Here is a 16,060-nt window from a genome sequence, read left to right on the forward strand (position 1 = left end):
TGTTGTTGTTTTAAGTGTGCTTCTATCATCTACATTTGAATGATCTGCAGTACTTTTTAAAATTTTAAATACATTGGCTCCTTTTAAAACTTGCAATCTCAGGCTATTAGGTGGAGCCTAAGAGACTGCATTTGAGACAATTTCTCCCCATCACTCACCCAAGTGATTCTTATACTCAATTAGAATTAGACAACATTAGAACTAGGATAAGGCTTAGTTCAATAGGGTGAATCCACCTATGATACAGTTGATTTGTTTTGGTGATATCAAATAGTGGTAGAAGCCTCTAATCTTTTTATTGATATCACTGTAGACAGGCCCCAGTTCTGTGTACATTTTCTATCTTTAGTACCTCTGATCTAAACAAGGGTTATTCAGTAAAGACAAACAGAATTATCTATGTTCTAAAACTACATATTCTCAGGTTCTGAAATTATAGATTTTTATAGAAATTGTTTTAATAAATTTTGATTTAATGAGTTTAGAAGGGTCCAGACACGATATCTTTAACAATGTTTTTACTTTAATTCTTATGAACACCTCTGGGTTAGGAAACTGGTTCAAAGTAAACTATAGTGCACATCATCATTTGCTTTTAGCTAGATATTTAGAAAGCTAGAAGTCAATATGATATCACACTGATCTTCCACATAGCATTGTTTTTGCATCTTAACACAGTGTGGTTTTCAAACTGAGCTCACAATGGCCTCTCAAGTTTCAAAAGAGAAGTCTCAGAATCACAAGCTAATAAAAGGAAGGAAGCAGGAGGCACAGACACAGCCAGAAAAACCCAATAGCTCTCTCCTTGCCTGCTTTAGGTATTGGCCTTCTACTGTTACTTCTTTTCAATGAAATTTCTGCTATGTGGGAAAAAATGTTTTTGGAAACCACTGATAATGTTATAGCCTAAGCTCTGCACAATATATAAGAACCTATCAGGTAAAAATCAGTTTCACATATTTTGAAAATCAAGAATTTTTTATGACATCATTCATTGAATATTTCAAACAAAATACTATTGAAGTTATCTTCACTCAAATGTCAGATTCAGAAAAATTGTCAGTTTCCTGATGAATTGACAGGTATTTAGCAGGGAATGAGAACTATGTAACTGAAAGTTTATGCTAAAGTTTTCTATTAAATTGTGTTAGCATTCATGATAGATATTTTCTTAATATAAGGTTTCTTTACACATCTATTCTTATATTAATTGATTTTCTTTTGAAGAAGATGAGCTTTATAAAACACGATTATTTCCTTGAAAGATAATATGCATAAATAAAATTCAAATGATAATGCTAAGCACATTTAGATCAATGCAATCTCTTGCAGAATGGGTACAGCCATGATCTCCAGCATCATATACCCATGATTCCCAGTTTATCACATTATGTATCATATGACACAGTACAACTTGCTGAACTTTTTACAAATACAATTTCCTTTAATGTACTGGGAAAACAGTATCAATCTTAGAGTTATTGTGAGAATTAAAGCCTATGTGATAAAGATTATGTGGTAGTTATCATTTTCACCCCTCCTATCTAGAGAAAGGTTCAAATTGAAGAATTTTTATAGCTGAGTAGTCCAACATTAACTAACCACTGGTACTGTTTATGTATTTGCTATTTTTTTTACATAAAATGAAAATATTTTTCCCTAGAGAGAGGAATTAATTAAACACACTAACCAGAAATTAAACAAACTATAGTTTTAAAAAGAACTTTTTTCCATATAAATCTGTTTTAATGCCATTCTGTTCACATAGTGGATGCTATACATATTCTGTGTTTTTTCACCTGCAATATTAATAATTCCCACCACATTGTAAATCTAAAGTGCTTCATAAAGTATGTGACAGTGAAAATAATCCAGGAAATCTAGAACAAGTGAAAGAGTAAATCCATCCACTCCCAAGAAATTTAAACCATTAAGAAACAGATGTTTTATTTTTTTTCCCTGTAGGTAAAATGAAGTCATGCTTAAAGTAGAAAAAAAAATGTTTTTTATGTTAACTGATAAAGGTTCAAGTTTAATATATTCTGTGAGAGTTTAAGAAATTAGAGGGGGAAATCAGTAATTGATTAATTTTTTTAAAGATAATGGGCAGAAGATATCACTAATTGTTTTCTGGGGACATGCTAATCCCAGTAGAATTTTATTTACCTTTGATAAATGTAAATGATTTTGGTAAATCTAAAATATAGTATTCTACTGACAGATTTCTTGGTATTAACTTTCTCTTATTGACAAATCATACATTTCTGACCTGGCAACTTCTCAATTTATAAGAGATTTTATAAAACCAGAAATTCTGACTCTATTAGTATGGATTTAGGAAAGAAGCTATATTGGGTCCACCAGCAATATAGTAATAAGGTGAGGCAGTGTGGTTAAAAGTAGGGACTTTAAAGTCACTTGAAGAATTTACTTAATGCCATTCATTCATTAAGCATAAATTTATTAAGTATAACATACTTCACTGATGTTCCATATGGAGAACTGAATTTTGAAGCTGGCTTTTAGTGAGTTTGCAGACAGGCAATGCTTTCTTCAAATTGATGCATTCAATAAATGGAAAAAAGATATTATACTGCCAGTTTCATTGGAATTAACTTGCCTTGGTTGGCAAATCATACTATCTTTTAGTGGTGAATTTTTGTTTAAAACAAGAACTGTTTTTTGCTGAGAGCCACAGCTGAGTCGGAATGGCCCCTGGCATTTTGCCAATAGTGTTGATTGACAGGCAAGGCATTACTATCCAACTTGGCTGCTACTTTGCAGTTCTCAGGATACTTTGGAGTTCTCCTGGGGATTCCCGGGGATTCCCGGAGAGTTCCCATTGGTTGGGGAAATGCAGGAGGAGGGATTTCTGGAGGATTTTTCCGGCTGCTGGTTCTTGGAGGAGCCACGGGTGCGGGAGGAGTTCCCGGGAGCCTGTGTGGAGCGTGCTGGTGGAGGTCAGAAATAAAGTTTGTTCCTGCTTCAGTGGCTCGTGATTTGTGCCCAGCCAGACTGCGGCAGTTTTTCTGGTTAAGGTTTAATTTTTACAGGGATTTATATACAAATCAATGATCAGAAATGTAAAGATAAATATAAATACAATTCCATTTCAGTGTAATAAGCTAGACCTGGAATAAAAACAAGCACACAAACTTGGAGAAATCATCTTTTATAGACCTAGGCAGCAAGATCAAACCATCCAGGTAAAGGAAAAAAAAATCATGTTTCTAACTGAACTCAGAGAATCCATCCACGCTGACAGAAGTTCCCCACCATAGGAGCCTTCCCACAGAGTGTGCAACCACAGGAGAGGTTAGCAGAAGCAAATCACTGAGAACTTTGTACTTAGGCTCAAGGAGTTTAGATTTTATCCTAAGGGCACTAGAGGACCATTGAAAGGTTTTACCCAGGGAGTAAATAAGAGCTGCTACAGCTATTGAACTGAAGTCAAGTGCTTTTCTTCTGGTATTTCCACTTACAATAAATATTAGACAGTACTCACTGACTAATGCAGAAAATTAGACCTTGCTAAATGTCAGAGTGCCAATCCACACCATTTTTTAGCACATGTAATATTTAACATTTATATATTGTTAGCTATATGCCAGACTTTTATATAGTACTTGAATGATGTGAAGTCACTTAATTTTTACAATCCTAAACTATATTTTAATAATATTCCCATTTTACAGATGAGAAAAACAGAGACTGAGAGGTTTTCTAGATAACATAAGGTTCACCTCCACAAGTGTGGCAGTGATTCTACAGTAATAAGATGTTGGTTTTTATATAATTTCTGACTTTTTTATTTTTTTTATTTTTTTGATGGTGGTGCTGGGGATTAAACCCAGGACTTTTCACATGCAAGGCAAGCGCTATAACGACTGGTTACATCTCCAGCCCCTGACATTTTAATAACTCAAACTTTCTTATTTCAGTTCCTTCATTTAGAACAATGAATTGTTCTAATCTATCCTACAGACATTTTTATCAGATTCAAATGCAATGATATAATTTCATAATATAAACTATGTAAAAGTAATATATAAAATGTTTACCATAACTCTGTACATAATGAAAAAACATGCAGGGTTTTGCTTTAAGGAAAAAGTTAAATACATTTTCTGTAGTGCCTTCTCTGATTGTGAGAACTGACTGAAAAAAAATATATTTTGTTATACATTAGATTAAAATTATACTTTCAGAACTCCCTTTTCTAGTGATCAGCAATAGATAGCATTGTTTGGAGGAGAGAGTTTCTTAAATGGGATTTTGTGTACCAAAATCTAAACCTAGAATCTAGTCTGGGTTAGAAATTGGGAATTGAATTGTTTATATACTAAAATAACAGAGGATAAGTGAAGTAGTAAAGAATACATGCCTTGACATAGGTGTTGGAGGGGAAGGGAGGAGGCTTGGGGTTAGAAATGATGATGGAATGTGATGGACATCACTATCCAAATTACATGTATGAAGACACGAATTGGTGTGAATATACTTTGTATACAAACAGAAAAAAAAGAAATAATAATAATTAAATAAACAAGCAAAAAGAAAAAAAAATAAATGCCTTGAAATGCAAAGAAGGAAATGCATGAGAAGAGATATGGTCTGTGCTAATGGAGGTGTAGACAACTAAGAGTGGATGGGCCAAATCAGTGTCCAAGAGTAAGATAATCAGCAGTTGATCCAACTATTTAATGGAGTTATGAGTGAGCATAAGAGGAATTGCCTCCTGAACACCACATGAATTTTTGAACATACTTTTACTATACTTCTCACTGTTTGAGGAATAAACCTTTATTTCAGAGGACAAAGGTCAGAGTAGCTATGGAAGTCTGGAGGACAACAATCTCCCCTTGAAGAAAAGTTGGTAAAAGCATTACTATAATCAGACTGCCTGGGTTTAAATGAAGGCACCATCTTTCAACTGGGCAAATTATTAAAGTATTCCCTGTCTTTCCTTCCTCATGTATAAAACATAAGGGTGATGATGATGATAATAATAGTAATAATGCTTATTTCCTAGACTCCTTTATAGGAAGATAATACGTATATCAAACAGAGCAATTTTTGGCACACAGTAAGTCAGTAATGAATATTAGCTATGACTATTACATAGAGTATGCACCTTCATGAGCACACAAACCTAAACATTTTACAAGCAAATCTAAACACATTTCAAACTTCCTTATACCTGTTTATGTCCACCCATATGAAAAAGATAAGTCCCCAGAGAATTAAGTTAAAACATTTCTGAAAATATAAAAACCCAATTATGTTGATAAGTAATATTTTAAATTCAGAATATCACTAAACAGGTTAGTAAATTGTATGTTTCAAATAAAAAACAGAGGTGTCAAGTTACAGTATCAGACATTTGTTTCAAAAAACTTCTAAGAATACAGTGCTCCCAACTTTCCAATTTTTAGCATTATCTTTCAGGTCATTTTAATGACTTTCTCTCTATATATGGATCATATTATAAATGCATGTGTATATGTATAATAAATTATATTATAAACATCTGATATATACACATATATAACACATACATATATATTATACACATATGACATATACATATGTATGTTATATATGTCATACACATATATTATATACACATACACATATACAATACATATATTTTTGAAGGTAAAACTAATAACATACTATGCTAAGACTAAATACTTGATTATATTTCTTGATATGTTCTATGACTAATCAAAAATATGTACCACCATCTTCCTGGGGGAAAAATGAGGTTAAATGTCACATTTATAATCCATGATCTTTATACTTATGATTTCTCCTTTGTTTCCCAGTCACATCCCAATATTCAACATTAAATAATGAGGAAAATCAACAGAAAATTAGGACAACACCATGGGCTTGGTTTTTATCTTGTCCTGTTCTGTGCAATTCCCTTTGTGAGATTGTTTTCCCACCCTATATTCCTATTAAATATCCAATGAAAGGAAGATGATGACCTGTGACTGTAAAATCATGACTCAAATACCCCATACATAGTAGTGAAGAAAAAACAGAGGCTCACATTTTTTGGGGTATCCATGTAGTTCTAGGAATTTTACAGGGTGACCTATGTAAAATTATTATTTAATTTTTCATAGCAACTTCACAAGTGTACCTTAACATCTCACTTGAACTATGTGCAATCTGAGGTGGATAGGTCAAGACCATACACCTAAGACACTGCAGAGCTGATTTCCTCGTCTGTACATCTGCTAATTCTGAGGTACTTCCACAAGAGGCAGTCTACACTGAGGTTAATTAAAATGAAGCTACATTCCTATCCTCTACTAGGATAGGAAAGGCAGCAGAACACATCAGACACTAGTATGGCAATATGTAAAAAAGTGGATGTGTAACTGATGTGATTCTGCAATCTGTATACAGGGTAAAATTGGGAGTTCATAACCCACTTGAATCAAATGTGTGAAAGATGATATGTCAAGAACTATGTAATGTTTTGAACAACCAATAATAAAAATTTAAATAAAATAAAATGAAGCTACAAGGCTCTAATGACATGGGCCACTTCCATGCTACTAAGTGTTCATGGACCTGGGTTTCTGCTGTATTTGTAAAAGTAAGATATTACTTTATTTTTAAGAAAATTACCTCAAATAATATAAGCTCTTACCTTTAACTTTATGCAGAAAACAAAGAATTAAGATACATGAGCTATTCAGAACACTTAATCAGTTTTATTTTTAGACTTCCTCTTTCTTTGTACAAATTATATCCATGTAGAGTCCTACCAATTGAAAAATTGTTTTATTCCATTTGTTCTCCACAATAGTCATAAGTAGTGTTATTCTAAGTATATTACAGATAAATGAACTGGATTAAAAAATAAATGCAGAATTCAAAGTTTTAAGTGATAGAGACTAGCATTAAAAAAAAGTGTTTGTTTTGGAATTACAAAGCCAAAGTTTTATTTGTTCTTCTGATTTTTCTATGATTCCACAGCACCTAATTTTTTTCCTACTGTGTTTCAGAGTCTTAACTCAAAACCAGTGCTTCCAAATCTGCATATTCAAAGTGGCTCTTTAGTTTTATTGCTGCTGTTGTGTCCCTCCCTCCCTTAAAGAGAAATCAAATATGGTGGTTAGAGACTCATGGTTAAGATGCTTTGGACACAGCAGTTTTCAAATATTCCCTACCCCAAAAGGCTGGCTGTAGACTTTTCTAGGAGGCTCATTATGCATCACTACACTGCTTAGAGTGAAACCCTTGAGTGAAATGAGAGCTCACAATCATCTTCCTCAGGACCAGGCAATTTGTCTCACCTTTCCAGCTAATACTGGAGGGGAGGGCTTTGAGTGAAAGCTAAACTTGGCTCACAGAGCAGCTCCTGCTGGGGACTGCTGGGCTTTTCTGGTGCCAGCCAGATCTACCTGCTGAGTATGTCTTTCCATAGAAAAGACATTAACAGGCATCCTGGAACAGGAAGGTTCAGCCAGTCCAAAGTAAATTAGTGAATCTTTTAAGAGAGGCAAAGCTGACAGAGACATCTTAAACTCCTGTATTTCTGATTAAGCACAAAAAGTATGACTGAGTTGGATACTGTCTATTCTTTGCCTTTAGAGAAAAGTCCCCAATTTACTTTAAAAAAATAAAAAAGAATATTATCTTTTTAATGCCTGTTTGAAATCATGGTTTCCTGGGGGTGCTGGAACATACCAAGTATGGGCTCTCTACCCTCTTACGCTGCCTTTGTGGGGGAAGGAAAGAAGGAGAGAAAGAGATGTGATAGATGAAAATAAGAGTGTGAAATCATAAGAGGAAAAAAGACATTATCCATCTTTGAGTAAAAGAACAGACTGTATTTTCCCTAAACCTTCCAATAGTTAGCCTGAAACATGTTTCTAAGTAAGAACATTTTCTCACAAAGCATATGCAAAATTTTTCAACCCTCAGGTTTTGGCTCTTCTTTTGTTGTTGTGGTGGTGGTGGTGGTTGTTTGTTTGTTTGTTTTGGGTTTGGGGTTTTTTTTATCACAGTTATTTACTCAGAGCTGTGTGTCCAGATTATTTAGAATTGAAGACAAACTTGATGGATAGAGAAGATGACCTGGGCAATAGTCCAGCAACTAAAACATAATTAGAATTATTGCAAACACTTTAATCCCAATTATTTAATTCATGGGGTGTCTAATGCCACAAGTATTTGGCATGTCTCAACAAAACAGATTAAAAAAAATAGAAGAAATGTCTATTTGGGTCTTTAACCATTTATTGAAAGCTAGAGCAAAGTAAGAAGAAAAAAAAAGAAGGGAGGCAGATCTCAGAAGACAGATCAGTAGAGGAAGGACATTGAGGAGGGGGGGACAAGGAATGGGAAAAGGGAGGAAATAGGAAATAAATTTGACAAAATTATGCCACGTACTTCTATGAATATACCACAATGAATTCTATCTTTACATATAACTATAAAGCAATAATTTTAAAAAAATAGACGAAAAACACCAAATATCTGAATCAATTTGAACTAAAGAAGCTTTTTTATTTGTTTGTTGCTCTGTTTTGTTTTTAATTAGGTTGTGGTTTGTATCTTCAGAGTCATGGTGAAACTAAAACAAAATTAGAATGTGTGTGTGTGTATGTGTGTGTGGTATTCTCTTTATATAAGATAAAAAAAAAATAAAAGCCAAACACTGATTTATATTTAATTTGGGATAATACTACATTGACATCCCTCCCAGTCCTTTCTCCAATCTTATGATAACCCTTCCACACACCCCAAACACATCCATGGGCACATACCCATAGCCTAGACAGGTTATCAAACTATGCTTAAGAAGTGCCTATTAGTAAAAGGCATGGACACTGAGTCACTTGGAGGTACAGAGGAAAGGAGGCATGACCTGTATTTTCATTCAAAAAATTTCTATATGCTTTCTCATTGTTTAAGGAATCATTTAAATAATATCAATAAAGTAACTCATAGAATGATAAGAAACTAAAGGCTGTGGATCCTATAGGAAAAGAAGAGCTAAAAAAAAGTTCAATTATAAACAGAACTTAGCAGGTTTTCTTTAAATGTAATAGAACAAATTGTACTCCAAAGGCCAAATTCACACAATTTTTAGAGGATTTGCATACAATTTTTAAACAGCAGACATTATTCTTTATGGTTTCTTTAAGTTGCTAAAGATAAAAAATCATTTGAAAAAGTCAAACTAATATTAAATAGCAGTTAATAAATGCCATCATACTAAAGCACAGTTTTTTATTCCAACCTATTAAATTACTGGTTCATTTACGACTTTTTACACCTAGGATTCTCATTAGGGATACTAGATGAAATTTTTGAGATTTTATGGGGGGAAAAAAGCAAGACTGTAATTTAGTAAACATTTTACCAGTTACTATGAAAACTGTATGTTTCTTATAGCACATGTTATTAATTTAAATTTTTACACTAAAAGATTACATCCGGTAAGGATTTTTTAAGATTACAGGGAAAGAAGTTAAATGTGAATTTAAAATCTTTATTTCTCACAAAATTCACTAGTCAGAATTATGCTTTAAGTCATTCATTTAAACGTTTTCTGTTATTAAAGTATGAATGTTAAATTTAAGCTATATATTTTGTTTAATGTGATAAGAATGAGATGAATAAATTCTTTATATGTGAAATCTCTGGTGTCAAAAGAAGGATGCAAATTCCAATCAAATGTTAATATTCAAGAATACATGTACCATTTGTAGCTTAATTCACACCATAGCTATTTTACAGTATTACTTATAGAATCAGTAAATCCTACTATATTTTTTGAGGAAAAAAAAACCTTCATTAAAATGAAATTTGTTTATGTTAATAAATGAATTATTTAAAGTGAGCTCTTATTCAAAATTTATATTTAAAATGCTTACACTGCAATCTCTCTCTCTCTCTCCCTCCCTCCCTTCCTTCCTCCCTCCCTCCCTCTCTGTCTTTCTTTCCCTCTCTCTCTGGCAGGGGTCTGTACTGGGGATACTGGGGATTGAACCCATACATATTCACATACATACACACTTATATGCACACATAATAGGCAAATACTCTGTCACTTAGCTCTACCCCTATCCCTGCAATTCATTTTTTCCTTGTTTAACAATTCTAAATGTACTTTATTAACTCAGAGTAAATTAATGTCTGGAAAATCAAAAACTATAAAGAGAAAAGTAAATGCAAAATAAAAGGAGATTCTCCTAAGTATTGATATTTTGTGATGTTTTGGAAATTTAAAATTTAAAAAAAACTTAAAAATAGATAAATTAGGAAAATTTGTGTTTTGAAATAAATATTTTCAATGAAAACAATAATTCATAAAAGATGCTCACAGCAAATAAATGTCAAACTTTCCATTTTTCTAAAAGCACTAAAGGTATATAGTGCTTTAAAGAATATTCTTGTAGCACTAGAGTTATATAGTACTTTAAAAATTATTATGAATACATTAGAAACTCTCCCATTATTTATTTTCTATGAAACTCTCCCATTATTTATTTTCTATGTTTAATTCACCTCAGTGAATAAACACATTTTGTTGGTTATACTATTAACCTATTTTGAAAAATATATGAACCACTTCAATCTGTTTACAAAGCCTTTAGAATTCATCTTCCTTTTCATAATCTACCCATAATTTGTATAAATATGTACTATATTTAATTACATTAGACTGGGATAAAACATATGATAAATTCTTTAATATAAATTAACTATAATTAAGTGTGTATATGTATAAAACAGACTAGAATAACTCCTTCTGAGAAATTCTACCTATCCTATTGATTATATAAATTTTGAAAGAAATAACTAAATATGTATAGACCTAGTAGACATATCGATAGGAGCCATTTCACCCCTACTGAGATAGATATACTCACTAGACATACTTAGATCAGTAAAAATCATTCTGAGTCTAAAGGTAACAATTTACAGCTTTAATTTTCATGCTAGTTTTGTAACCATAATTTAGTCTTTCTGAAAAAAAAAGTAAAGGTAAATACTGCAATCAAATGTTAACAATTAATAAGTAAAGTCTGATATTCATACTCTGATGTGCAGCTTGATATTCAGTTAATTCTGATGCTTTATGAAAATCATTGTAAAACTATTTTACAATTCTCAAAAATACTGTAACAATTTCCAAATTATTAAGTACCTTCACTAACTTAAATTCAAGCTATCCACTTAAAGTATAATAATACCTGCTAATTTAAACTGAAAAAATATTGCATAAGAAGTTATAAATACTTTTTAAAGTAGTTATTTCTTCAAAAATAAATAGCATATTTTTCTTCTTAATAAGAACATTAAATTTGACTCAGAGAAGGAAAAAATAGCTATATTTAACTTATATACTCATGCATATTATTGTGTATTTTTACAGTCAAAGGTAGAGGGTTTTTTTTTCCAAATGAGAGCAATTATTTAGCTATTCAAGCTTCAAATACATAAAATGCACTCCAAACAAAGGGGATTCAAGTGGTGGTGTCAAACAGCAGAAGTATAGTGGAAAAACAAAAGCACATTCATTTTCTCATCAGTGGGTAATACTGAATAAAATATTTAATTAAATAATTCGGGAATGCTTATCTATAATTAGCTACATGGTTTATTTTGATATTTTATGTACAGATACACACATTGTAAATGGTTACGTTTTGTAGAGTGTAGTAATAATATAAAAATGGTAAATAGTGCATTTCTAAATATTAGAAAGTGAACTCTTTTCCAAGAACAACTAGATCCTATGCTAATTAGAATAAAGACTTAATAATCTTTACCAGTGATAAAATTACAAGGAAATGTCCAATCAAGAAGAAATTTCCATTATAAAATCAGGAATTGTGCGCCGTCTTCTTTTTCACATGAAGAAATGAAATCCTCTTACCTGTCACCCTGGCCTCCAAGAAAGAGCTTAAAATGTCAAGACCCAGCCTCCTCCTGCCCTCCTTTTCATGGTTTATTAAGTGAAAAGCCCAAACTTTTCATGGTCCCTTCTGGTTCCAACAATCTATGATTCAAATAGGGGTAATGACTCTCTTTTCTTGTTCAGTAGTGTCCTGGTGAGGGAGTGATTTTACTGTCCTTTTTCTGTGGGGTCCTGCCGGTTTATCTAAAAGGAAATGAATTACAACAGAAGGACAAGGCCACAAAATAAAGCCATTTAGTTTTACAAATCTATTATGTCCTCCAATCTGTTTTATGGGCCTGGTCCTATTATAAATCGAGAAACAGTCTAAAACAAACTTTTCCTCCTGTCTCTTTTCAGTGAAAACATTTACAATTTTCTGATTGTCTCTCAAGCAGTTCAGCCTCCCCTTTCCTTATGTGTTTCTTTTCCCAGAACACCTCCATCCCACTTTCTCGAACATACAAAACATTTGGAGACAAGAAACTGGACTTTTCAAATACAAACTGCTGACAACTGTCAGAAGCACTTTACTGGGACATTACTGACTGCAGCTTCAATGAATTAAGCTTGATTCACTGCGGGTGAATCATTTTCAATGCAGAGCTGTTCAGCAGTAATTGGCCAAGAATCCCTGCTGAGAAAAGCACTTGTCAAATAATGCTTGTTTACAAATATATCTCCAGACAGCAAAAAAATGGCAGTTACTGAATAAGTTCAGGGCCACCTCCAAAAATTCATAAACATGGACTTCCCCCCTTACTTTAATTTGTTAAAATTTTATCGTTGATACACTTGGTAATAGTGTCCTGCTTGATCAATCTGAGGCAAGTCTCTTGGTAAATATGTCTCTGAACTATTCTATGATAAAAATTTTTATATTGTACTATAGATTGAAGGTTTCTTCCACTTGCAGTTTATATCTGTAAAAAGATAACTGAAGACATAATTACCTTGTAAATTGCTTAGAATTTGTGCTAAAGAATAGATTTTCCTTCTATTGTCTGCTAATCAACACATTCTAAATAAATAAATTTAACATCAATCCAAGATTCTAGATACAAGTTTGGCTTTTTCTGTTCAAGCCTGCTTATTTAAATCTATTAAAGTTAAATTCTAAAAATGACAGAAATACCAATTTTGAATGTAAAGTCACATTTATTTCTTTCCACCTGATGAATCAATGTTTTTCACAAAATGAAATCTTTAAAAATATACATACACACACACACACACACACACACACTCATATACAACAGTTCTTGAAATTACTAAACATCTGTATTAGGTTGAAGAGCAAATTATATGAGAGCAAGTTATTAATGAATTTAGGGTGTACATCAATTCTTTCTGTCCTTGTCCTTTCAAAAGTTCATCCTGAAACAAAACCAAACTGAAAAACTCTAATCTGACTCACTAATTAAGTAAAACAAACAGTCTGCTGCTACAAATATTTTAATACATTTATAATAACACTAACATGGAAAACCAAAAGGGAAGACTGGATTTCATAGAAGCAAAATAAAGGTCTGAGATGATACTAAAGGAATGATGGAAAATTGGCAAAGATGGGATAAATTAGATAAGACTGATGGCAATAAAATTTTATTTCTAAGTATGTATAACATAAAAATTATGTATATGTCACAAAATGTGTCCCAAACAACAGGCACACTTTTATTCTTGTGTCCTCAGAGGACTGGAGGGTAAAATACTGCTTAGTTTTTTTGGATTCCCTCTCCAACAACCCTATCTCACTGTAGCTCAAGTTCGCTGTGTGTTCTAGTAGTTGGGTAAGACCATACAACCTGTGGACATGAAATCTAAAGTGAGTCAGTCTCCATTCTAGAACATTACACCAGATTAGGAAACTGGTGCTACTTTCTTGCTTCCTTTTCATTTATTTCCTTCTCCCTGTTTTTCCTCTTCCCATAATCTTAGTCCTTTATCCCACTTGATCCCCTCACTCTGAGAATTCACTTCTTTCTGTTCTCTAACAGTGACTACCTGTACTCTACCTCAATTCTGCTCCCTCAACATACATGCAGAAAAAGACTTGAAATTAAAATGGAAAAAACGAAAGGGTGACTCTTTTAGGTCTAACCAGGATGCTCCTTTTCGTGGAATAAGACAGTTAAAAGGACCCATAACCCTGTTAGAATCTTTAACACTTTTAGCCGAATAAATCTAGCATAAGACGTTAGTGAAAGGTCTACAAGACTTCATAAAACACTTTTTCAACTTCATGAGGAAGGGAAAATACATATTGCTTGGCTTAATCATGGGAGAGTACATTTATATGCATCCATATCTACCGATGGATATATATTCTCCTTTGATCATATTTAAAAAAAATGAAAACTAAGCATAGGGTTAAGGAGACAAAGTTCCTGGGGTGGGAGGTGGTGGGGGGTCTCGATCTGCCAGGCTCTCGCTAGGTTCCTTGGAAGCTGGCAGCAATGGGATACCAGCTCAGCGCGGTTCTCCTACAGCCAAGACTGAACCCGTGCAAGTCACGAGGATACACACGACTCTCGGCTGCTGCTTCATCTTTCCGGTCCAGCTTCTTCTGCCCCAGGAGTGGAAGGAATTTCTTTAAGGTTCTGCGTGTCATGCTTCACATCCACAGCTCCAAACCAAAACCCCAGCATTCCAAATAAGGGTCAGAGTTTTCTATTTTATTTTAAAATTTATTTTATTTATATTTTAAATTTGCGTGATGACCGATCCTGGTATCCCTGATCTGATCAGAGATGCTCACTGCTCTGGACACCCTCACATCCCCCATCGCGCAGAATGCGCCCTTGAGCCGAGACCGGAGCATAGTACTGGTGTGAAAGAGGAGCTACCCCAGCTGGAGGCGACAGGAGGGCGGAGGGCTGAGGGTGAAGAGGCTGGCACTGGGTGGGCTGAGCACTGGTCCAGGGGCATTCAGGGCGACACAGGTGTTGCTTCCGCGCCCGGCCTTACTCTCTCAGAAGAAGGCGGGGACAATCTTCTGGTCCGGAGCGCAGAAATGAGGGTAGGTAAGGAGACCTGGGCACCAGGATCTCATGCCTGCTGAAGCAAATCTTTTTCCCTCTATGAGATAAGCCGCGGTGGGTTCCAGACGCAACTTCTAGCAGCTATACTCCTCTCCCCTTTCTGCCGCGGCATCCCACCTTCCCGCCTTCTTCTACCTTCGCTTGAGTGTGACAGTGAGACCACCCCCCAAAGAAGGGCGCCCTAAAGTAGGGGTGCCTTTTGTCCTTTGTCATCCTCCCTCACGAAATAAAAGCTCTTGCCACCCACCCCAGAATAGCAGCTGATGATGCCCTAAATAACAGCTCCCAGCAGGCACTTTCCCCCAAATAAAAAAGCAAAAGCCACCCCCACAACGTTTCCCATCATCAACATCAAATAACGTTTCTAAAAAGCTCCACCTGTCCTGAAATTCTTGTCATTGCTTTTCTCACTAAACGAAATGACACTTCTCCAGGCGCTCGGAAATCTAGCCGCACCCAACCTCCCAGCGCGGGTCTCAGACCCCTCTTTCCTCCTGGCTTTCAACTTCCCCGCCCCCAATCAGCCTGGGTCCACAATCAGGTTCCTCCCCGGCACTCTTCAGCTAATGTCAAACAATGCAACCAAAGACAGCGGAGAGGGAATGAAAGGCCAACGAAACCGGACGACAAATACAAAATCGACATGAGGAGAAGGATTTAGTCCGCGGCAGCCGCTTCTAAAGCTCCGTGACCCGCTCCCCCAGGCCCCGCCTCACCCCTCCACCCCAGGTGGCTGCTGCCCCCACCTCCATTTCCTTACCTTCGTTGCTGGGGCTGGCCAGGAGGGTCCGAAGCGCGGCGCACAGGAGAAGGCACGTCCAGAGTGGGGCCCTGCGAGGTGCGGAGTAGCAGCCGGCCAGAGACGCAGGGGTACGGAGGGTGTCGCCGCCGCAGCCGCCCGGGGGCCTTCGGCGTCCCGCACCCCGGGGCCGGGAGCCCCGCATCTTCTCCTACCCTCTTCTGCCGCTGTTGTCCCGCGCGCCTCAATCCACACCTCTGTCCTCAAGGAATGGGCGAGGGAGAGTCGGGGCTCCTCCTCGTCCCCCGTGGGTTCCTACGCCTTCTGGCACGCGGCTCTTCT

At 35.3% G+C, this 16,060-nt stretch overlaps 1 protein-coding gene across 10 annotated transcripts in view; it reads right to left on the reverse strand.

Annotated features, from left to right (window-relative positions):
- Positions 1-16,060, reverse strand: part of Epha5 (EPH receptor A5) — a 339,772-nt gene extending 323,712 nt beyond the window's left edge. For 9 of the 10 annotated variants that reach the window (XM_048784581.1, XM_048784579.1, XM_048784578.1 and 6 more), the window contains exon 1: positions 15,740-16,054. In XM_048784581.1, the coding sequence (XP_048640538.1) occupies positions 15,740-15,923 (184 nt within the window). In that variant the 5' untranslated portion in view covers positions 15,924-16,054. Of the gene's footprint in view, positions 1-15,739 lie in introns of all 10 variants that reach the window. The other variant, XM_015482150.2, reaches the window with a different exon arrangement.

Source organism: Marmota marmota, unplaced genomic scaffold, assembly GCF_001458135.2.
Source record: "Marmota marmota marmota unplaced genomic scaffold, marMar, whole genome shotgun sequence".
Lineage (NCBI taxonomy): Eukaryota > Metazoa > Chordata > Mammalia > Rodentia > Sciuridae > Marmota > Marmota marmota.